The sequence below is a fragment of the Pteronotus mesoamericanus genome, unplaced genomic scaffold (assembly GCF_021234165.1).
Source record: "Pteronotus mesoamericanus isolate MK-2021 breed Mesoamerican mustached bat unplaced genomic scaffold, CSHL_Meso_final scaffold_507, whole genome shotgun sequence".
Lineage (NCBI taxonomy): Eukaryota > Metazoa > Chordata > Mammalia > Chiroptera > Mormoopidae > Pteronotus > Pteronotus mesoamericanus.
This window is the reverse complement of record NW_026555319.1, coordinates 6,762,400-6,786,565: the sequence shown is the minus strand read 5'-3', so window position 1 is coordinate 6,786,565 and position 24,166 is coordinate 6,762,400. Positions and strand designations below refer to the sequence as shown.

Below are 24,166 nucleotides of genomic sequence, written 5' to 3'. Positions count from 1 at the left end.
TCAGGGAGACAGGCTCAGTTTAGTTGGTACCCGGTGTGTTAAGCTCTATTCTAAAAGTGTCTGATAGCCCCTTGCAACAAAGAGAAAGCAGGCCTGGGGTTTTGAGCTCTCTGTGGTACCAGGAGAGAGAATTTGGTATCGTTGTTTTCTTTGTATTGAATAGCAAGTGATTCTGGTTTGACAGAGAGAGAAGTGATGTGATATTTTGTATGAAATAAATTTAAGTAAAAAGTGATGAGACTTAAGTAAAAAGGTTAAACAGACCAGCGTACAGGTGCTATTTAGATATGACAATGATGGTGAAGGTGAACCTTGAATCGCTGAACCTTGATGGATGCTGCCGTGGAGTCTATAGAGTGATTTGATACATACAAATTTAATTTGCACGCAGCTTTTAAGACATAATTCTAGCAATGCTATATAGAAGTACTCTCTCACCTGTATCTGTTACTGTTCCCTTACGCTAATAGAATATATGTTAATGGTTTCCATGAAAGTTCTGGGCCTTGAACCAAAGGCCCTGTTCTATTACTAAATTTTGTACATGGCGACAAAAATATCCAAGAAAAAATTAAAGAGTTTTGGGAGCTGTTCGATAGTCATTCTCTATGTCATACTTCTCCCTGTTGGTATTTCTTTAATTAGAAACCATTTTCCACCTGAGCTAGCAAAGCCTCTCTGTGAAACTGTGGCCTGAACACGAAACGAGGCATTAGGACTTGGAAAGCGATAGTCAGGCCCTCCCAGATGGAGACCCTGACGCCGTAGGGAGCGTGACGCCATATGCCCACAGGCACAACTTTCCAGAGGGGAAGCGGGACCCACTGTTGAGGACTAGTTGGTGTTTGAAATGCAAAATGCTACAATTAAAATCAACAACAGTAACAAATCAGCTAGAATGATGCAGAGTATGACTTTAATTAATGGGCAAATCGAATCCAGGTTTTTTCTCGGTTCCAAAGCAGTCTGATCTAGGACATTTTTCAAAGCTTCCGCCTGAATCAAGTGATGAGTCCGTTGACAGCGCTGTCTTAATTTGCCCTCTATTTCGGGTTGCCAAAGGCTGCGTTCCCACAGCAGTGTTCAGCTCATGTCCCGAGATTGTGTAACCAAATCTCTCCTTTCTTCAGATCACCCAGCTGAAGATAGAGAACAATCCCTTTGCCAAAGGATTCCGGGGCAGCGATGACATGGAACTGCACAGAATGTCAAGAATGCAAAGGTAAGAAAGTGGATTCCTGGGCTTCCCTGTCGCCCCGTACTCCCCAAATAGCCCAGGTGAGTCCGCCCTCCCCCAGCCAACCAGGTACAGAGAACCGGGGCCCTGGGAGCAAACAAGAAAGAGGAGAACGAGCCTCCTCGAGAGTCTTGCTTTCTGATCGTGCTCCCCTGTGGCTTCCTCTATCAGGCAAGCTGGAGAGTGTGTCTCAGGAGAGTGGGTGTGGGAGGTACAAGAGAATGTGACATCCCCATCTGCCCAGGGGACAGAAGCTACGCTTGTCCCCTCTTCCTTTGCTGTGTCTCCCTTCTAGCGAAGTCCTCTCTCTTTCTTCCCATAAGGTCACTGCTGATGAGTGATTTTTTGGTCTGGTAATGGAACAGCTCTTGGTAAATGTAAAGGGAACTTAATGACTTGATTTCTGAGGGTGAAATACAGACAAAACTTGCCACCACGTGGTGCCCAGGGCACCGGGGGATTGAGAGATGGTGATAAAAATTGCTCCATATTTTTACATATCCTGTGGTCACAGTTGCTGATATGATGAATGGAAGGGGCTGTAGCAAATGTCTATAGTGGGAATTTGGTCTGATTTCAAGGGATTGTACAAGCATTGCCAATTTTGTCAAACACTCTACCTCTTGATATGCTTCCAAAATAAGTTACCATATGGCAAGAGAATTAGAAATACATCTTGATCCCTTTGACCAAGAAAGTTGTTTTTTTTTTCCCCTTCCCCTTTGGGTGGGTTTCATGTTTCAAAATAAAATGAGGTCACTTAGGAAGCTTTTCTTTATCCTTTCTGGAAGACACAGAAAGGGAGAGTCAGGCAGATGGACAGACATGCTCGTTCAAAGGAAGACAAGAGACCTGCGAAAGAGAGAGACAGGGTACAGCTCTGTGGTTTTAACATCAGGTTTAGAAATAAATGCACGCCATGGAAGTTGTTTTTAGACAGCAGGCTTCTCATTTGCATACTCCTAAACGCTACAGGGCAGAAAGGTCAATGGGGAATAAGAGGTACAAATTTCCAGTTTTAAAAGCAATAAGTCATGGGGATGAAAGTAAGGTTCAACAGAGAGAATACTGTCAATAATGTTGTGATAGCTTTGCGTGCTGGTGACAGGACTTGCTGTGGAACCCTTTGCTAGGTGTATTCTTGTTGACTATTTTGTGCACCTGAAACTAATGTAGTTTTGTATATTAACTATGTTGTAACAAAAATAAAAATAAATACACCATTATCTTCAGGTGTACCCACATATACCACACTCAAATACATTCCTTCGGTCATAATTGGTTTTCTTCATAATTGTGGATTAGCAAGATGCTTTTTGTGGCTAAAATAACCAAGTTCTTAAATTATTGTTAAAAAAAAATTGCCGTTGTCTACATTTTGAAATTGGAGTTGGATTTAGTTGCGGCCAGTGAAAAAGTTGACAATAACACATAAAGCTGAGAGGGGTCCAACCCTCAGTGGCTCAGCATGCCAAGTTTTTTCTTCTTTTGTGTTCAAACTTCTCGCCCAGTCTGACAGTTACCTGCCATTCAGGCAGCTTAGCCACTGACAAAGTGTCCTCTCCTGCTGGTAAGGGTCCGGGTTGTGCAGGTGGGGACTTGATGAAGCCCCCCAGTCCCAGCTTGCAAATAAAGAGCTTTTCCCAGCCCCGACTTCTTCCCTCCTCCCCACAATGTCAAGAGCAGAAGGGGTAATGGATTTAAGGTGTTGCGAATCACCCCCGCAGACTTAACCAGCTACCAGGTCCTGCTGCTTCTACTTTCTTGACGTGTTTCAGAATTCGCCCCCCTTTCTCCTTCCAGCCCGGCTGTGCTAACCACCGCCATCCCCTCCTGACTTCAGTCCTGTTCCCTTCCAGCACATTCTCCAGACAGCCGTTAAAGACATCTTTGTAAACCACAAATCAGACAAGGCCGCTCCACACCTACAGCGCTCCAGGCGTCTTATTGTTTTCAATATAAGGCCCAGGCTCCAACGCGACCACGCCCTTCCCCTCCGGGCTGGCCACTCCCCTGGGCTTTGCCCTCCTTCGGCGCCCCCCGCCCCCCGCCCCGCTTCAGCTGTGTTCCGCACCTGCCTGGGGTAATTCTTTCCCTGATTTTTGGCCCTTCGAACACGGTTGGTCTGCCTCAGACATTGTCCTCTCGTCCTGCACTTGGCCATTCCTTGTGTATCTCTAGGGTCACCGGGTGGCTCTTCTTTCCTCCAAGAAGCTTCCTCTTGCCACACACTGCGTTGTCCTGTCTGCTCCCAGGATCCCTCACTGCTCTCCTGGGTCAGGCCAGGGCCCTGCACTTCGGAAACTGATCGGACAGATGGTAGACGTGACAGGTGGGAGGTATAGGAGTTTAAGAGCTCAGATGTCAGTGATCCTGGGGACTCTCCCCTGAAGTTCTAAACACGGTGGTTAGATGTCGGGCAGCTGACTCTGCTTTGGTCAGAATTGGCTGTCCTAACCACCCCCTCGTGGTTGCAGGTTGGGGAGGGTGTGATCAGGTGGCTTCCCCAGGTAGGTGCTGCAGGTGGAGAGCAGAAAAGCGCAGCTTTTTCTGAGCGCCCTGGGCTCTCAGAAATTGACATGCAGGATCCAACCTCTCAGCCTAAGAGCCACATGTGTCTTTGTGGCCGTGTTAGGAGCTACATTGGGGAACAAGAGGGCTAACGAGGGACCAGGTGGGGAGTGTGGACTGGGTCATTTGCCCAGTTCCCTGGAGATGGCCCTTGGGAAGGACAGGAAACCAAGGCGAGTGCCTCCAATAGCAGGCGTCGGAGTCAGGCCCACCTGGGTGCAATCATTGCCCTTGGGCAAGTGATTTAACCTCACAGAGCTTCAGATTCCTCATCTGTAAAATGGGCATAAATAAACGCAGCTTCCGCTTTCCAGGGTTCTTGTCAGAATAGTGTGAGAGACTGCCTGGGGAGAGCTGGGTGCCTCTTCCAGGCTTAATACAATGTCTCTGACTTGGGGGGAGACTCCCCATTACTCCTGGGCTCGCCCTGGTCCAGAGTTTATTCTGGGCTGGGGTCCTACTCCCAGGCTGCAGTAGGTAGTGACAAGTGTCCCAGGAAGGTGGCTGTCCAGAGTCGGCCGCGATAACAGCCTGGCTGGAACGGCAGGCTCACTGTTAATCTTCTAATCCTGTTTCCTGTTCGACTCACAGCCGGTGACAGCTGCTGGGGAGAAAAGCGGGAGGGGCGACATTTCCTCCGAGCCCAGCCATTGGAAGGAGGGCTGCGCGTTAGCTTGCAGTTAGCCCACAAAGTCACTCTTGGATCAGCTTGGCCCACGTCTGGGCACTCGCCCCACTATCTCTCTTCACCTAACTCTCCGTGTTTGGAAAATTACAGATGGTGTCTTAGTGATTTTCCAACATTCATTTATAGTTTCTAGTTACAGCTGCTTATGATAAAAAGGGAGAGCACGAAATCATTTCAAAGGAGTTAAAATCATTTAAAAATCCTGTCTCTAGCAGGTTGATTAAAATATGCACCCAGGTAATTTTGCAAGGTTAAGCAGTGGCTTAAAAAAAAAACATCTAATCCTAAAAACCAGCATGTCCCAAATTGCAGTGCTCCTACCCCGGTGACAAAGTAATTGATTTGAGAGGCTGCACAGACAGACAGGCACATAGACTGATTTCATAGCCATTGTTGCTGAGGATGAGAGTGAGGTGGAAGGAAGGAAGGAAGGTGGGAAGGAAGGAAGGGAGGGAGGGAGGGGGGAAGGAAGGAAGGAAGGAAGGAGGAGAAGAATGAACTTAAAGTTGATTATCTACAGAAAAATATTAACTACAGAACAGCAGACCTGGTATCGAGGTTTGACAGACATTGTCAAGGTGATATGCAAATGACAGAAATTTGGAAAATGCACCTAAATGCTCATCCTGGTCAGAAAGGTGTGGGCACCTCACTGCTGCTGGAAAGGATTGAGACTCTAAGTTTTCGTAGAACTTTGCTGCCACCTTTAAGATGTGCTCTGACAGGTTCTGAACTTCTGAGAAGTGAAAAGTGCCAGGGCCAGTGGGGGAGAGGGTGGGGGTGACGGGGGTGGACAGACAGACGCCTCTGTGGAGAGATGGGCACTAGGTTTTGTAGGAAGAAGGGGATTTGAATCTGTTGGGAAGAAGGGATTTCTGGGTGGCTGAGAAGACATGAGCAGGGAGCTAGAGGTCTTGGGGTGTAAAGTAGGAGTCAGGTTCTGAAGATCTCTGAAAGCCACCCGGAATGGCACTGTGACAGGGTGACCCCGGCATTCCAGAAGTAGAAGGGACCGCAGGAGATAGCATTTGGTCTGGCCTTCCAAACCCTTTTGCAGAAGGGGAAACTGAGGCCCAGAGAGTCATTCATTTATTTAGTTTTTAGTCTGCTGATTTGTTATTCAGCTAACATGCATGTATTAAGTTCCTACTGTATGCCCGGCATTGGGATGCAAAGGTGAATCACCGCGAAGGGGAACAGGCTCCACAGATGGAGAAGCAGGCTTTGGAGGTGGGGTCCCGGTCACCACGCGGAGTAGCTCCAGGCCCCCCAAATCCACTGAGCCTCTATCTCCTCACTGTAGAATGGGGGTCATTATGGAACCTACTCGCAGAGCTGTTGCCCAGGTGAAATGAGGTAATGCATGTGTTCTGATTGCTATTGCTACCTAAGGAAACACGCCCAAGCTTCAGCTGGACTGGCTGGCAAGGCCTGGGCCCCAAGCTATGCCATCGGTGCTGTGTGGGACTCTAAATCCAGGACAGCCAGGGCCCCAGGAACCACTTCCCTGCAGTGCATTGATGGCCGGTAAAGGGACAAGGAAGCACAGGCTGCTGCAGTCCGTCCATGGAGAGCTCAGAGGCCATCAAAGTGCTGCGGGTTTCCTCCAACCTGCTAGCCCTCGGGTGTGCCCCATAAACACCACTCACGGTGAAAAGACCAGGCATGGTTCGCTGCCACCCTGTGCGAGGTGAGGCAAGACATACCAGGGACGTGCTTTTCTCTCGTTCATGATTTGTGGATCAGGACCCTGGGAAGGCTTCCTCTGGGAGGGTCTGGCTCGCAGTCAGGCGTTGGCAGGGCCGTCAGGTGTCCGGAAGCACAGCAAGGCTGGACATCCAGGGTGGCACCCTCCCACGACCCACAGTTGAGGCCGGCTTTCAGCTGGGACCTCAGCTGGCTGCCGCCTGGAGCGCGTGCACGTGGCCCGTCCAGCACGGTGGACACAAGGGAGTCGGGCTCCTTCGTGGCCGGCTGGCCGCCCCTGAGAGAACCAGGCGGAAGCCACATGGCCTCTGCTCACATGCAGAGGCACTTCTGCTGCATTCTGCTCATTGACCAGTCCCAGGGACTCACTTTGATGGGCCCGAAGTCAAAGGGAAGGGGCAGCGATCCCTCCCCTGGCTAGGAGGAGGGTCGTAACACGGCCCCGGCTCACATGGGGGCCCCGGCGTGGCGTCTGCCCAGAGCGATGCTGGACCGATGCCAAGCGTGAGATAGGGTCCGTGCCCTTGTGAAGCCAGAGGCCAGGCTGGCTTGCCCTGGGTCCCACGTTCCAGCTGCAGGGAAAGGCCTGGCTGTGGGCCTGGCTTCGTTAAGTGGAGCGAATCCCCCTTCTGCCCCTTGTCCTCTTGTAACAAAGCCCAGAATAGGAACAAGCTGCCGGCACTTCCTTCTTTGCCTCGCAGGGGGTGGCGGTGAGCAATGCCTGGCCTTTCTGTCTCACACCGTCCTGTGGAATGTTACCGGGGGCGAGCCGATGGTGGCCACGTCACTTGGGAATCAGTGGTGGCGTCAGAGATCCTCACGGAAGGACTGAGGCTGCCTCTACTTCCTTCATCTCTCTGTGGGCACCTGATGCACTGGTGGGAGGAGGCCTTGGGAGCAGGGGTGCCCCCAGAGATCGGACAGGAGGACTGGGAGCCCCCGACGTCCCAGCCAGACCGAATAGGATAATCGGTCAGTCCGGGTCCAGGGACGCCTCTATTCACCTGCATTGGAAGTGGATCATTGTCCCCGGCCTCTGAGATGCTTCTTCTCGCCTCCTCCATCAGGGTCTCAGAGCCCTTCTGAACATTCAGTTCAAGCAAGGGACTCTACGAGAAACTCAATATACAAGTACAAAAAGTACTGAACGATTTCATAGGCTTCATGGGACCCCTGAAAGGTGAGAGTTCGTCCGGGGGGCCTTCCCTCTTTGCCCAGCCCTTCCTTCCTGATTTTAAATTCATACTCAGCTCCTTACCTCACATGGTCATTTTTCAAATGGCAGGCTTAGCGCTCTGGTATTGTCAGACTTGTGCTGAAAGGTAACCTGAATGCCGGTTGACGAAGAGTGATTTCCAACAAGGTTCTGGAGGGGGCCCGGACTGCTCACTGCTCGCTGTATTTGTGGCTGGCCACATGGCTTCCCCAGGGAAGTGTGAATTTATATAAAACAAGAGGGGCTTGTGTTTGGGAAGCAGAGCCAACCTCCGCTGTGAACCTGAGGTTTGTCCCCAGGGGTCCCACGTTGGCTCACGATTGTCCGTCCCATCGAGGATATGGATGCTCAGGACAGTCCTCCCCTTTTCCTGTCTATCTGCATCCCTGTCCCCACCTGTCTTCTCCCTCCGCCCGCCCCCGCAAACGTACCTGCTCTTCAGGGGCACTGTCCGTGGGCACGTCGCTCACTCATCCACGTTGAAACAGTGTTCCCCGAACTTCGGGCAGACGCCACAATTGCCTAGGGTTGGGTGGGGGGTGTTGTTTAAAAGGGCAAACCTCTGGGTCTCACCCTCAGAGTTTTGAATCGGTGGCTCTAGGGAGGTGGCAGATGCTGCCATCGGACGAGGTCTCTGATGGAGGTATCCCCAGGTCACAGCGGGGTAACCCCTGGGCCCTACTGAATGATCAAGGACACCCGGGTCATGTGTGGCCTTATTTTCTGGAAATAGAACGCTGTGCAGCTGTTTTATGAAAAAGGACCCTTTTCTCTACTTAGTGCTCAACTTTGGCGGAACTTTAGAAGCACCTGGAGTGCACAACAGGGTTTTATTATGAAACATGCAAGGCTTTCAGAAAACACGGAGGAATTGTACAGCGAGCACACATACACCCACCGCTTAGGTTCTTCAGTTACTATTTGGCTCTGCATTTGGTCTGTCACACATCCATTCACCGATCCATCCACCCACCCATCCATCCGTCCTTCACCCAGCTACCCGTTCATCCATCCACCAATCCACCCATAATCCATCCGTCCATCCACATTTTTTTTTTTTTTTGATAAATTTCAGACTAAGTTGCAGACCTGAGTACGTCCACCCTTATATACTTCGGCATGCTTATCATTAACCAGGATTCAATTGTTTACGACTCTTCAGGTAAAATTTACATTCGGTGAAATACACAAACCTGAGACGCACCATTCTCTTTGTGACCAATGCACATACCCGGAAAAACCCAGGCCTCCTTCATGCGGAACGTTCTTCCACCCCGGAAAGTTCCCTTGTGCCCCATCCCAGGGAATTCCTGCCTCTGCCGCCCACAGCAAGCCGTGCTCTGAGCTTCTTTTACTATAGCGTGGTTTTGTCTGTTATAGAATTTAGTATAAATGAAATCATTCAGGATGTACTCTTCTGCGCAAGGCTTCTTGGGGAGTTTTAAAAACTGCTGATGTCCCAGCTGCATGAAAGAAGAATAAAGATTAGAATCTCTGAGGGGGGTGGGCTCAGGAGTCACTATTTAAAAGGAAAATTCCCAGGCGATCGCAGTGTGCAGCCGAGTTTGAAACCCACCCCCATGGAGAGATTTTGCCGTCTCTGCTCCTCCCCACCCCAGGCCCTTGCTTCTCAACTACCCCATCCCAATAATTAATGTTCCTCCATTAGAAAAAAGGTTTTTAGAGAGCCATTGCCTTGTAGGTGTTCTTTTTTCTTCTCTCTCTCTCTTTTTTTTTTTTCCCCTAAGAGGACAGGCAGACTCTTAGATCAGGACAGAACATTTAGCATTCCTGCAGGGTTATTGCTTTGGGGTGACTCTGCCAAGGTCACCATTTGCCCTGAAGGTCACCAAGAAGTCCTTGACTTATCTCTGCACGTGATTCCTGGCAGAGCAGGGGAGGCCTCAACACAATACCCTTGAGTAGAGGAAGCAGTTTGATTTAGGTCAGTGGGACTTGGCCCTTCCGGCTTCCAGAAGGACCAAAGCTTAGCCTCTGACCACTTCTCCCCACCTTCTCTCCTCCCCTCCAAAATCACTGGAAAAAAAAACTATTGAAAGTAGACATTGTTAAATTCATTAAAACTTAGTTTTATGAGACTGAATTAAAATATTGAGCTCTTCATTCAATACAAGGTACTTGGTAACACTATTCCATGCACTGTTACCATGAGCCCATCGGAAGTTCAGTTTGCATCGACTTTTCTGTCTGTAGCTTCACATCTAGCTGTTACTTTGGGGGATCTCAGCTATGACGTATGACATGGGCCTTATTGTTCCATTCTGCAAGTAGAGAAACTGAGGCAAAGGGCGATGTCATGAATCACCCTCATAGCTGGTCCAGGACTCTCCCTGTGACTCCAGAGCCACCTCTGCAGTGACACACAAAACTTTTTTTTTTTTTTTGAATCCAAGACTGCTTCTAAGTAGCCGAGGCACGCATGGACCACTCCCTAGAAGACCAACGAGCTCTAAAGATCTGATAATTGCAGATGTGGGAAGTAGGGCAATGTTTATAGACCATTCAAAGCCCTTGTAAGATAAGAACTTCTGCTTCAAAATATAATAGTGTAAAAAAAGCCCACAATATAATAATGTGTGATTTATAGGCTGGCGTTTATGGGGGCAGTGTGTCCCAAATATATGCTAAGCCTGTCTGTGTGCCGTGTTATTTTATAACCCCAAGAGGTAGTGTTTCTCATTATCCCCATTTTATAGACAGGAGACTGAGGCTCAGAGAAAGGAAGAATCTAGCCAGCACCACAAGGCCAAGCTCGTTGGGTACTGACGTGAGGCGTAGCCACCCGGCCTGACTTCAGAGCCCCCGCTTGAAATGGCCACCCTGACATCTAGAAGTTTAAGAAGGGAGCCCCATGGCCTCAAACCAAAACTCTCTTAAGTTTTGGCAACTCGAGGACAGAGAAGGAGACGCCTTGGAGTTTCTCAGTGCCCCGCAAAACACAGAGCCCTGGTTGAATCAGCGGCAGGGAACTTCTCGTGTGCCCCTGTCCTCCCCGGCTGGCTGGAAGGGCCAGCGGTCACCATCCCTCCTCCAGCTTGCCGGCGTGGTGTGAACAGAGTCATAAAACAGTTGTAGATGTGAGGGAGAGGGCGATTATTATTAGCACTGAGCTGAATCCCACCTGGGGTGCACCATCCCCGGTTCCTTGCGGGTCCACACATGTTACATCAGAATAACTTCCCCAAGCATATCGGAGAGTTAATAAATTGCGAAAGCTGCCGTGGGATGGGGGGCCCCTTGTGAATTTTAATCACAGATCGGAGTGCTAGCCAGAGGAGGAATCTGCTCCAGAGAACAGGAATGTTACAGTCCCTCTCCTTGCCCCACTGCGCTGCTTTGGCTGTTTGAGAAGGGCTGCCAGAAACTGAGTAAGCATCGCAGGGCACAACAACAACACCATCTCCCAGCACGCCAGCGGCCCGGCCACCTGCCGCAGTGAAAAGGCCAATTCAGACGGCTGCAGTGGAAAAAGGTTCTCAGGGGCGTTCGTTAGCTGGCGGCATGCTGTGGGTGCAGCTTGGCCACAGGTTTCAATATTCCCTTGTAACGTTTTACAACCCAGGCCCAGCGACAATGGCGTCATTCATGGCACTCGCTCACGTGGAACAGAATGTGAGAGCCCGGGAGAAGCTGGTCTGCGGGCTCCAAGCTCTGACACCCAGGGTGAAATGAGGTGCTCAGGACCCCTGGTGGGTGTTCTGTGAGTCCAGACTGTGCGGAGCAAGCTGGCGGGATGTGGGCACAGCTGTCGGTTGAGACAGCCGAGCCCAGGGGGATTTAATGGTAAACTAGAGGCTCTTCCAACAGTAGGATCAGCAGACTGGCTGGTAGAGCTTGACAATGCCCGGGGGTAGCCGATCCCCAGCGCTGTTATCACCAGGAAGCTTTTTATCACAGGACTGTTGTGTTGTGCGAGCAGCGGGTGTGAAGGCAGCGATTTCCTGTGATCAGGGGTGAGTTGGCACGAGCTTTGGAACCGCACTGATCTGGGCTGAAGCTCAGCTTTACCTCTTCTTAGCTGCGTGATCTGGGGCAAGTTGCTTAACGTCTCTGAAACCTAATTTGTTCACCTCTGTAGGAAATCTGCTCCTACCATAAAATGGAGGTGCGGCCAGGGCCGGGTGAGGGAGAGCACATAAGGCAGCCGATATAGTGGCTGGGACCTTAGGAGACACTTAGAGAACAATGTGGATGATGAAGATAAAGATGAGGATGCTAACGACGATGGTGGTGATGATGGTGCTGGCGATAAAACACCAGCCCTCCGTGGCTGCCCTTCTTTCCAGGCACACGCGGGCTTTTCAGCTTCCACTTTAATTCTCTTGTGCCCTGGGTTCTGCAGTGAGGCTCTCAAGCTGCAGAGGAATGTAGTTTATCTGCTCATCACAAGGACTTTAGAGATCATTGCTCTATTGCTACTAATCATGTCCTTTTGATTGGTTCTTTGAAGAGCGCGGTGAAAGTCACCCGAATGTCATTTGATGGTAGCATTTTCTTCCCGTTGCGTCTATCATCTCGTGCCGAGTGGGAAGTCACTTCACCCTTTCATACCCCTATTTCGACACCTGTCAGATGGGCTTGCAGACGTTGTATTTCAGGCACCAAAAGAGACGTGCGTGACTGACGGTGCGGATGATGTTTCAGCCTCCTTGGCGAGAAGCCAACTGTGAGGGACAAGTGGTTATTGGGGTGAAATGGCTTTCGCATTTCTTTGAGTGCTAGTAATCAAAGGCAGGATTTGCCCTTTCCAGAGAGTAATTTTGCAATTTGGCAAGGCTGGAACGGAGAATTCCTTGGAGCCCATTGATACGTTCTCTTGTAAACTCCCTCAGCCAACATTTTTGGGAGTTATTTTCTTTAATTAAAACAAAATAACCATCTTCATTAAGAATACAAAACTAAAAGAGATCCTCTTCTTTCTGTGGGAGCTCTAACAGCCCAGTACTTCCACTAAGCAGACCCAAACAGAACTGCCCGTGAGATTTGACAGCTTTTATTATTATTATAATTCTTCTTCATTTTCCATGACGTAGCTGGAGCCACAAAGTGAGAATCATAAAGCTAATATTCCTTTCAGCCTCCTGGCCCCAGGGAGAGATACTCAGTGGCATGGCTGCTCAAGACGGCTCTGGCTTTGGTTTTGAGATGGTACACACCACGGGAAAGCTCAGCTAGGAGACCCCCGGTGTCCTGAGTGTGTCTGGAGCCTCACAGAAACTTGGCAGACACTCCGTGTCCCCTGCCTGGCTACTCTAACGTGCTTTCACACGACAAACAAAGGCAGGGGCCCAGAGTGGAGGCTGTTGCACCTCTGAGGAAGTCATGAACCCCAAATCCCTGCTCCCGTAAAAGCACATGGTGTTTTAGATACTGACAGAAGTAATTAGGTGATTGTCCAGAAGTCATTAGAGGCCTGTTGGGTTAGATTTCTAGTGTGTGTCTTTCTAGCTCTGTGACCCTGGGCAAGTTGCTTAATCTCTCTGGGCCTCAGTTCCCTAATCTGTAAAATGGGGACAAGAACAGTACCTGCTTCCTACAGTTATGGAGTGGATAAAATGGGCTAATGCAGGATCCTTCAAAATGTGTTAGGTGTAGTGTTTTTTGGCATGAGACGATTTCACATGTTCTCTTTGATTTTAAGAGAGAAGGGTTTATTTTAACAGCCTTAGAGAAGCTGTCATTAGCATCACAACCCCATAATTTCACAGATATTATTGCTGAAAGTGAGGTTAAGCTCATTTGGATAAAAACTTAAAATTTAAGAAACGCAGTAAGTTAAAGAAGAGTTGGTTCTGGGTCATGGAAAAAATCCCAACTGCGTTTGGGATTTATTGATACGTAGTTCATCTGGGGCAGGGATTCGGAACCTGTTTCATACTGTGGAGCTCACTGCCACCCTGGTGACAACTGTGGAGTACGTCTCAGAATAATTTGATTGAATGCACAAAATAAAATGCATAGGTAGCAAAGGAAACCGATGATTAACAATGCCATAATGATGGTAGTTGTCATTTTTCTGAGCGCTCACTACTGTTCAGCTTTTCACATGGATTTGCCCGTTGTTTCTCGCAATACCTCTTTGAACTGGGGATTGTTATTTTCCATGGAAAACAAGGTATGGAGGAGTTTGTCAGCGGTAACAAGTAGGGCGGCTCGAAATGAAATTCTAAGGCTCAAGCACAAACTATGCAGACTAAGGTAACCTAGGATCACCCCTGACTAACCTAGTGATCAGTTACCATCCTTGACTCATTGACCTTTCCGCATTCATAAAGGACTATTCATAAACCTATTAGCCTAATGTATAAGGCATGAAAAGTGAGTGCCCAGATATGTACATCCAAGGCATATGATGCACTTGGGTATAATTGGATGACTTTCCTCATCAAAGTATCCCTTTGTTTCTTATTCTGTGACTTTTCTGGTGGATTCTTGGACCCCGTGGTTCAGCCAGTCGGGGGCAGGATCTGTATCAGGGCACCGATCGATGTTATTTCCCATCTTCTCTCTTTCAGTAAAGAATATCCCGTGGTCCCTAGGAGCACAGTGAGACAAAAAGTGGCCTCCAACCACAGCCCTTTCAGCAGTGAGCCTCGGGCTCTCTCCACCTCCTCCAACTTGGGGTCCCAGTACCAGTGTGAGAATGGTGTGTCCGGGCCCTCCCAGGACCTTCTGCCCCCACCCAACCCGTACCCGCTGCCCCAGGAACATGGCCAGATTTACCATTGCACCAAAAGGAAAGGTGAGTGTGATAGCCCCCACCCAACCTGCCGCTTTCTCCATTTCTTGTCTTTCCTTGGGGGGGGGGAAGTACACAGACCTACAGTTATTCACTGAAAAAATGTCAACAATACAAAAATGCATAGAGATTGTAAAATCCAGACCATACCAGTATCACTTGTCTTCCCCTAGTTCCAGCCCCTTTCTTGGGGAAAACTCATTTGAAGGGTCCAGACCTATTTTCTTCATTGACATACACGTGCACACACACAAATAAAAAGTTTTGTTTTGACTTTTAGGAGTAAAATACACACTGTGTATATTTTGCAACTTACATTTTTTGTTTTTAGACTTCAGAATATGCTGTAGATATCTGAACCTGGAGCTCCCTCATTTTTTTTGTTTTTGTTTTTGTTTTTAACTGATGAAGAGGAAGTGTTGCCTCAAAAAGATGGAGAGAGTGTGTATCACTCTCGCTAGCGGACAGGAAGGCTGCTTCCAGCGTTGCTGGTTGCGTCACAAGCCATGATACTGGGGACGTCCTTCTGATTGGATGTGCCTCTTTAGTTCTTGTGCCAAGGTTTCTCCCAGGTGGGTTCGGAGCTCTTCTTTCCTTTCCAGCCCAAAATCAGCACAACGAGGGAAGGAGAGAGAAGGGAAGGGAAGGGAAGATTAAAACTGATTTTCCCTTCTTTGCATCCCTTTTTTTCCCAACCTACTAAGCTGGTGTCTGAGACATTCATGGTTTTCTTTGCCAAATAACAAACGGATGACTTTTCCTCAGTCATTTGACTCCAAAGGGACTCGATGAAGGAAGGAAATTTCTGGGGGCCCGTTTTCTGAGCCAGAATTGAGGGAGTTGACATGGGCAGTGTGTCTGAGCTCAGTTACGAGAACCATTGCTCCGTGTGAGCTGCAGACAGGCACGGTGAGGACAGGGAGGGCAATGGGGCCCGGAAACGCAGGTTCGCATCTCACCTCTGCCACCAGCTTCCTGTGTGACCTCAGTCAGGTGTCCTAACCTCTCTGTGCCTCCATTTCCTGCTTTGTAAATGGTGCTAAGTTTCGTAGAGCACCTGATACTTGTAAGCACCCAGTTAGTGGTCGCTATGATTGCGTAAGTGGCACGTATTACTCCAGAAAGTGTGTCCTAAAGGAAGCAAAGAGAATGCTGCTTACCTAGGAGAAGGCTCGAGACAGTGGATACAGGGGGATGGGACCTTGTAGCCTAGTGGTTATGCCCATGGTCTTCAGAATCAGATCATTGGGATGAATCCTATCTTTGCCAGGGGCAAATTTTTATGATTAAGAGCCAGTTACTTAACTGCTTTATGCCTCATTAAAAAAAAATATATATACATAATATATATCACTCAAGGACATGCTCATTGATCTTAGAGAGAGGGGAGGTGAGGGGGAGAGAGAGACAAGGACTGAAACATCGATGTGAGAGAGAAACATCAATTTGTTGCCTCTCACATGTGTCCTGACTGGGGACTGAACACGCAACCTAGGTATGTGCCCTGACCGGGAATTGAACCTGTAACCCTTAAGTCTACGAGACAGTGTTTCAACCCACTGAGCCACGTTGACCAGGGCCTCTATGCCTCAATTTTTAAAAACCTGTGCATGTGGGCTTACGATTGGACCTGTCTCGCAGGCTTGGTGTGGAGATGCTGTGAAGTCATGGTTGTGTTTGGCATGGGGTGACCCAGTGCTGTGCTCAGGCAGGCCCAAACCTGGGTTTTTAGGTGGCCTGTTGTATCTCAAATCCTCAGTAGCCAACACACCGCCTTTGGAAGTCCAGTGCCCAGTGTTTGGCCCTTAAAAACAAACTCGGTAATAAGAAGCAATGGACATGACGCTCCAGTGGCTTTCCCTGGAGCCAGGGTTACGTGAGGAAAACTGCAGTTTGACTATTTGACGTTTACTCATCTTGCATTTTGGAGGGAAGACTGGTCTTTGGTCCAAGGCTGGGCTGGGGAGTTGACCTGGGGGAGGCTGAGGTCTCCAGACTTACCTGAAGCCCATCCAAGCTCCTCGGATCTCAAAGGCCTGAACACTATCACCCCATCGGGCCCCCTGGCCTGACTCCCAGCAAGTCCGCTGCCGGATGGGCTGCAGACCAGATGCCTGCAAACATGTCTGCCTCTTCAGGCACGAGCGGGGATTATGAATGTTTCGTGGAGCACAGGTCCCTGGCTGGAAATTCTGTTTTCTATTATATTTAAGGGTGCCCTGCCCAGGTTCCAGACCTCAACCTTTTCAGGAACACTGTTAAGTAGGTGCTGCTATGAGCCAACTTTACGAATGGGGAAACTGAGGCTCAGAGAGGCAAAATCCTGTGCTGGTGGTTCTTGAAGGTGGAATCGGAGCCCTCGCCTGGCCCGCAGGCTCTGCCTGGGCCCCGAACCACCGCCCCGTGCTGTCCTCTTTGCTTATCATCTGCAATCTCAGAGCTTCATCCTCCACAGGAGATTTGCTCTTGAGACTGGGTCAAGCGCGCTGATTAAGAGCTCACCAGGTTTGAATTAGGAGCTCTGTCTATTAAATTAATGCCAGACCAAAAGAAGAGGACGAAGAAGTTAAAAAGAATCAAGGCGCTTTTTTTAGGTTCAATATTTATAGCAGCATCCTTATAAGTACATTCCTGGAGGACGCAGTGGGGAGGCTTTGAACGGAAGGCCGGGGAACCGCTCTCGATTACGGGAGCTGTGGGCTTTCACGGGATACTTTGTGGGATCCTTGCGCGAACTCAAGGTCAACTTCAGATGGCCACTGGGGAGGCTGGAGTTGGTGGCTGGTCCATTGCATGACGTCCCCATAGCAAACCCTTTCTAGCTGTGTGGCCCTGGGCAAGTTGCTTTGACTTTCTGAGCCTTTTTCTGCAAAATGGGGATAACAGTAGGACCTACCCTATGGGATTGTTAGGGGCCGAAATGAGAGAATCCACTGAGGCGCCTAAAACAGGACCCGACAGGTACTAGTGCTCAGGGAACGTTAACCGGCCACCGTCCAGCCCTTGTGCAGCTCACATTGCCCAAGCAGATCAGACATTAAAATGATATATAATGATATGATTGTTTGGTGCAAACAGTGATCAAATGCTGTAAAGGAGATGCACAAAGTGCTAATGAGTATGAAAGGGGGTATCAGAGGGGGGGAGGGGATCGGTGGGGGGGAATTTGAGCCCAGCGTCGTTGGATAGGAGAAAGGGGAGATAACGGGCATCCAGGCGCAGAGGAAAGTGTGTGCGCGGCCCCTCAGAAGGTGGGGAGCCCCCTCCCACCTTGGACAGAAGGCCAGGGTAGCTGGAGCTCAGGGAGGGGGAGCCGGGGTCCAGCATGAAGCCGGCCCTTGTGAGCCACCCGAAGGGCTTTAGATTTTACCCCAGCACCGAGGGGCAGCCATCAGAGGGGCTTAAGCCCGTGAGTGACAGGATTCGGATTTTGTTTTGAAGCAGTCACTTGGCTGTGATAGGAGGGGACTAGAATTGACACCAGAGCTCTGGCGAGAGGCTGCTGGGGGCTCGGGGGCAGGGGCCGATGGCGGCTGAGCCCAGGGTGTGGGGAGAAGAGCCGGAGATGTGGGTGGCCTCCGAACTGGGTGACGGGCGGGAGATAACAGGGTGAAGAATCGCCCCTTTTTCACAGATGCGGAAACTGAGGCTCTGAGAGGTTGAGTGACCAGCCCAGTGTCACCCACCTAGTGAGGGGCCCCGCCCCAAATCCACACCGCGACCTATGCCCCGGGAGTGCATGGGACAGGCACACTGCGGGGCTCCTTTCACACTTCCAGAAACCTCTGCCCTTCTCACCTCCCTCCACCCCCAAAAGAAAGCTCCCAGGGACAGGGAACATTCCAGCCAAGCGCTGTCTGTCCTGCCTGCCTGAGAGACACAGAAGGCAATTCATCACCAGCCTCCATTGTAAAGTGATAAGGAATCAGCGGAGGTTTCCTTCCAGTTTGGGATTCCCGTTAAGTGATAACTCCATGGGTGGCTTTCCCCTGGCCCCTGGCTGCCCCACTCACTATCTGACTTCCCCCCATTGTCTGTCTCCTTTCCAGCGAGCCCCGGGGGCCAGCGCAATGAACTGTCAGAGGGCCAGGCAGGCCAGAGGGCTCCTTGTGTTTGGGCCCAGCTGTCTCCAAACTATCTATCCCGATGGATGGAGCCGGGAAGGTCTTTTATCAATGCCACTCAACCACAGCTGGGACCCCAGGGCCTGGGAGAGCACTTGTCTGTCTTCCTTCCCCCATCCCACCCTGACAAGGCCCCACCCCATTAGAAACTGAAGGCAACCCAAATAAAGATTGTAGGCAAGCCACTTACTGCCTTGGATATTCAAAGGGAGTCAGAGGTGGGAGGGAAAGGGGAATTGGATATAGTAAAGGGTTTTGCAGGGTGTATTTTCTCAGTGCTGTATGCCTTTTTTTTTTTTTTTAAAGATTTTATTTATTTATTTTCAGAGAGAGGAGCAGGGAGGGAGAGAGAGAGAGAAAAATATCAGTGTGTGGGAGAAGCATCAGTTGGTTGCCTCCTGTTCGCCTCCAAATGGGGACCCAGCCCACAACCCAGGCATGTTCCCTGACAGGGAATTGAGCCAGCAGCCTTCCGGTTTGCAGGCCAGTGCTCAAACCACTGAGCCACACCAGCCAGGGCTGCTGTGTGCTTTTTAAAGCAATTTTCACATGGCTTCCTTCACTGGATCCTCATTGTGGTCTTTGAGCCGGGAAGCTGCCCTTCATCCCCGTTTTGCAGAGGCAAGCAGAGGACTAAGGGATTGGGTTAGGTGGCCGGCGTTATGTGGCTGGTGAGGGCAGATCTGGGATGCGTTCATTAAATGTACATTGATTGGGTGCTTACTTCGTACTGGACACTGTGCTGGGTGCTTGGGATAAGAACAAGATGGCAGAGCTCCCCGCTCTCATGGATCTGCAGGCCACTGGGAGAGACAGGCAATAAGCAAGTAAATACATTCAATGGCTTCAGCTAATGGCTGAGATTTGAACGGGAATCTTTTGATTCCTAATCAAGGACATTCTTACAATACCACTGCCGTCCTTTCTACTTTAAGCTAAGAATTAAAATCTACCCACCTACCCATCCACCCACCCACTAGTCCATCAGTCCATCCATACACCCACCCACCCACCCGTCCATACATTCACCCAGCCCAAGGTTACGACTTTTCATATTCTTTGAACATGAGCTTCATGAAAGCTCAGAGGCTGAGTCTATGTCATAGAAAGATCACTGTTAGGTGAGTCAGAGGCCTGGGTTATAGTTCTACTTCTGTGTTACTGAAGATCACTCAACAACAGTGGTTGCTCACCACTCTACCTCTCGGGTCTCGGCCCAAATGAACTCAGTTGCCAAGGGAGATGACCCATTTGGGACTGGTGACGATATTTGTTCAGTGGGATTAGTGATTTGAAAATGATTTGAAAGCAGCTGTGTGTTTCCCAACTCTGGAATCCACCCAAATACCTTCACGCATTGGACGGCTTTCACAAAGCCATCGGTCCACCCTCCCAAGGGGAAAAAGAGGTAAAAGAGAGTAGACTCCAGTTATTTAGACAGCTAAGATGTAAACACTCATCTTATGTGCAAGGAAGATGGACAGAAACTAGACTGCATTTCTTATTACCTCAATTCCTACACGAAATTTCTGTGTTTTCGTCATGTACAATCAAGAGCTGAGATTGGAATGGTCCCAGTGGTTCATCCGAGGTCACAGAGCCAGTGAGAGCCAGACACATAACTCTGTGCCCTAAAATCTCTGTTCTGGATTCATCATTACAGCCACTTTTTCCCAGAATCAATAGCATCCAGAAAAATGCAAGGGACCAGGGTTTTTCCCAGTGTTCTGCAGTGATCGGCGGTCAGGATCGGGAAGAGCTTCATTGCTCTTCCGAGACAGGCGGTTGGGCCCAGGACCGCCCTTTTCACACAACTTTCTGAAACCGAGCTGTGGACTCATCTCACCCAGTAGGACCTGACCCGTGACTGGAGCCCCTTCCCGAACCTTCGAAGGTAAACCTGAGTTGGCTGGGAGAGAGGTCGTTGCTGTTGATCAGTTATCGGGCTCCCCCCGAAAAAAGACAGAAACCAAATCATCACCAGAATAAACGCAGAGATTACATCCAAAGCATTTATCACAACCTGAAATTTGGATGCTTGCTTTGGAATTTCTTTACAATGTGGTGAGGTTCGAGAGGAATTTGAGAATGCTCCGGACCTGCTTTCATCGATGAGCCAGCATCGAACTTTTCTTAGGACTCTGCATCAGATCTTTGGGGTATTAAAGACTGGAATGTGTAATTTTATGATTTTCCAAAATGAGCTCCAGCCTTTTTCATATTATTCTTCCTTTTTTACTTGTAACAAATCTGGAAGGGGATCAGAAACTCGGGAATGGTTAGTTTGCCTTGTTGGGGTTTTTTTTCTTTTTTTTTTTTTCCCTTGCCAAGGGTACCCTGCAGCAGCTGTACTTTCTATTATTGCAAAAGGGAACGCCCTGGTTAAACGGAAAACCCGAAGGTTCTGATTCCAGCAACAATGGAAACATTTCGATTTATGGATCTGGGGGTGGAAGCGAGAATGGAGGGAAGAAATCGGGGAGGAAGTGACCAAGACCAAAAAAAAAAAAAAAAAAAGAGTTGAGTGTAGCCATGTCTTCAAGACGCCAAAAAACCGCCCAGTTGAAGGTGAAAAATATGGACGTGTTCAAACATCTGGCGTGACGCAGACAGAACACCTGGAAGAGTGGCTGCCCTTTTCGCTTTTTTTTTGGACAAATCTCTGGGTGTACTATGGGTCCCAGATGTGTCCCAGAAAGAGTCTAGCTGAAAATAAGTTTGCTGGCTCTTCAGTGGGTACCGCCCCAGCATAGCTGTGTTTTGTTTAGGAGATTTTTGACTTACCTGTGGGGGTCACTGGGAAAGCAGCGCATGTGGAGGTGTGGGGCAGGGCCCACGCCCAGGCTGCCCTTCCCCGGCCGGGAGCTGTTGTGTAGTGAAGTCCAAAGCCCAAGGATTTACGGTGGGGTGACTGACTGGCTCAGAGCTTTAGATCTGAGGACCCCCTCCTGATCACAGAGGGTCAGCACCCCACCCTCACTGTTCAGGGGAGAGTGGAGAGGGGCTGCAGATGTGTACCACGAGCAGGACCGTGGCTACCTGATGGCCTCTACCTCCAGCACCTGGCACAGGGCCTGCGCACTTGGTAGGGTCCCAGGAATACCTGTTGAATGACTGGGCAAGTGGTGTTGGGTAGTAGAAATTGAGAGACCTAGCAGCCAGCTGTGGTAGGCAGAGTGGGTCACACCTGGCTGTGGCTCCAGCCTCTGTCCTTCTCAGTGGCAGGACCGTGGGTGGGTCACTTCCCGGAAGCTCGTTTCTGCCTGGGGCACAGGAGTGAGAGCAGCCGCCTGAAGGAATGGCTAGGAGGTGGGAGGAAGGTCACTTAGTGGCGCTCCATCAGCAACAGCTCCTGTTTCCTGCCATCACGGAGTCCTGCATCCTGCCCTCACGCCATCCACCATCACAGTGCGTGGCACGGGTGTCCCGGTGTTTCCTTTTTCTTCACACCCCAAAGACCGACATATTTCTTAACGTTTATTGATGAGAAAGCGATTGGAAGGTGAAAGAAAAATATCCAGTTTAGGGGCAGAATCCCAGCTCAGGAATGAATCTGGGTGGCGGTTTACGTGTCAGTAGAAATTCTCAAGTATTGCTCCTCAAAAGGAAGCAGCTGGAGGTGTGTTGTTGTAGACAGGCCCTGCCGTGAGGCTGATCGGCAGTGTTGCCTTCGCTCAAGAGCTGCCCTTGAAGAAGCCACATCGGGAGATTTCCACACCTGACCCTACTGAATGCTTAGCTGCCCAGTGGAGTAAGTGTTACTAACTCTGATTCGGAGATGAGGAGGATCAGTCTCTGTGAGGGCAGATGCTGACGTCCCCCAGACACGAAGTGGAAAAGCCAGGTTCAAACCCAGACCGGTCTAGGCTCCTTACCCTGGAGTCTGGATCTGAGGTCATCCTAGAGCCCCCGGAAGTTGTGTGCACACTCCATTCCCCCAACTTGTGTTTCAGTGTATTTTTCTAGGAGAGAGCCCAGCACTTTCGTTAGCTCCCAGAGCACTTTGCCAGCGAGCGCGAAGGGGTCAGAGCCATCTCCACTGCCCCACGCTAGGGATCGCCTGCGCCCCGACAGCGGAAGGGGCTGGCTCAGCCGCACAACGGAGACACAGCCATTTTTGCTGACCCAGCAGATGTGCACTAGGCACTTGCTCACACGAGGCCTCAGGAAAGGATTTGGAAGTGCATATCCATCTGTCCCTTTGTCCACCCGTCCTTCCATCCATTGCACAAATATTTATTGCATGCCTTCTCCATATGGCATGGTATTGGAGAGCAGGGACTTAGAAGTTAGATCACTTGGATTCTGATCCTAACTCCACTGTCTGTCAGCCGTATAAGACCTTGGCAAGTGTATTAACCTCTCTGTGTGTCCTTCCCTCCTCTGTAAAATGGGGACAATACTAGGACCCGTCTCACAGGGTTGTTGTGAAGATTAAACACGTTACCCCTTGGAGCATACTTAGAACACTATGTGTTGTTTTTACTGTTATTGTTGATTTTATTATTGTTTTTGTTACTAGGTATGAATCATGTTCTGGGAATGTCCTGCCTTCGTGGAATTTACAGGCTGGGGAGGAGGGATGATAATAATAATGATAATAACTTATTTATTTCTTGTGTGTTTTTTTGTACCAAGCTCTGGACTAATACACATTCTTCCATTTCATTCTTAACAGTTTCCTGTGTAGAAAAATGCTATTATGTCTGTTTCCATTTTGCAGATGAAGAAACTGAGCTCAGAAAGGTCAGGGTGTTTGCTTAGAACACCACGGCCAAGGCCCTCCCCACGACAGGCCCCCCTCTTTGCAGCAGAATGGAGCCCGGGGCGTACAGTCCCAAGACACATGATTCTTCGGGCCATGGGCCAGCGGCTGCCCCGGCTTTTAGTTGTCGGGTGCCGGTCCTGGCCTCATGGCCCTCTCCCCTCCTGTCTCAGCAGATGAAGAATGCTCCACTGCAGACCATCCCTACAAGAAGCCCTACATGGAGACATCGCCCAGCGAAGAGGACCCGTTCTACCGCCCCAGCTACCCCCAGCAGCAGGGCCTGAGTGCTTCCTACAGGACAGAGTCAGCCCAGCGGCAGGCCTGCATGTACGCCAGCTCCGCGCCGCCCAGCGAGCCGGTGCCCAGCCTGGAGGACATCAGCTGCAACACGTGGCCCAGCATGCCCTCCTACAGCAGCTGCACGGTCACCACCGTGCAGCCCATGGACAGGCTACCCTACCAACACTTCTCCGCTCACTTCACCTCGGGGCCCCTGGTCCCCCGGCTGGCTGGCATCGCCAACCACGGCTCCCCACAGCTCGGAGAGGGGATGTTCCAGCACCAGACCTCCGTGGCCCACCAGCCTGTGGTCAGGCAGTGTGGGCCTCAGACTGGCCTGCAGTCCCCTGGCAGCCTCCAACCGTCTGAGTTCCTCTACTCCCATGGCGTGCCGAGGACCCTGTCCCCACACCAGTACCACTCTGTGCACGGGGTTGGCATGGTGCCGGAGTGGAGTGAGAATAGCTAAAGCGAGGCCCGCTCCCTAAGAGACATTTGCTAGCGAGAGAGAGGAGACAGAGAGCGCGCGCTCGCGAGGGAGAGGGAGAGAGACAGTCACAGAGAGAACCCCACGGACAAGATCCTCCATTTCACCCCATGCTCACGTCTGCACTCGAGACCCCCCCCAGACGCTGATCTAATCAGTAGCCCGAAACCACAATTCAAAAAATGTGACTTTGTTGTTTCGTCTCAAAATTTAAAAAGAAAAAAAAAAAGCCAACAAAAAAAGGTAAGTCCCATCCCCGCCACGGCCACCACACTCATCGACGGGACACATTCACGCCACCTCGAGGGGTCCTCCCCGATTCCTTCTTT

At 50.1% G+C, this 24,166-nt stretch overlaps 1 protein-coding gene across 1 annotated transcript in view; it reads left to right on the top strand.

Moving 5' to 3' along the window:
• Positions 1–23,950, top strand: part of TBX5 (T-box transcription factor 5) — a 38,542-nt gene extending 14,592 nt beyond the window's left edge. The window contains exons 6-8 of the mRNA XM_054594443.1: positions 1,131–1,222; positions 13,956–14,182; positions 23,245–23,950. Coding sequence (XP_054450418.1) covers positions 1,131–1,222; positions 13,956–14,182; positions 23,245–23,819 — 894 coding nt within the window. The 3' untranslated portion in view covers positions 23,820–23,950. The remainder of the gene's footprint in view (positions 1–1,130; positions 1,223–13,955; positions 14,183–23,244) is intronic.
• The last annotated feature ends 216 nt before the right edge of the window (positions 23,951–24,166 follow it).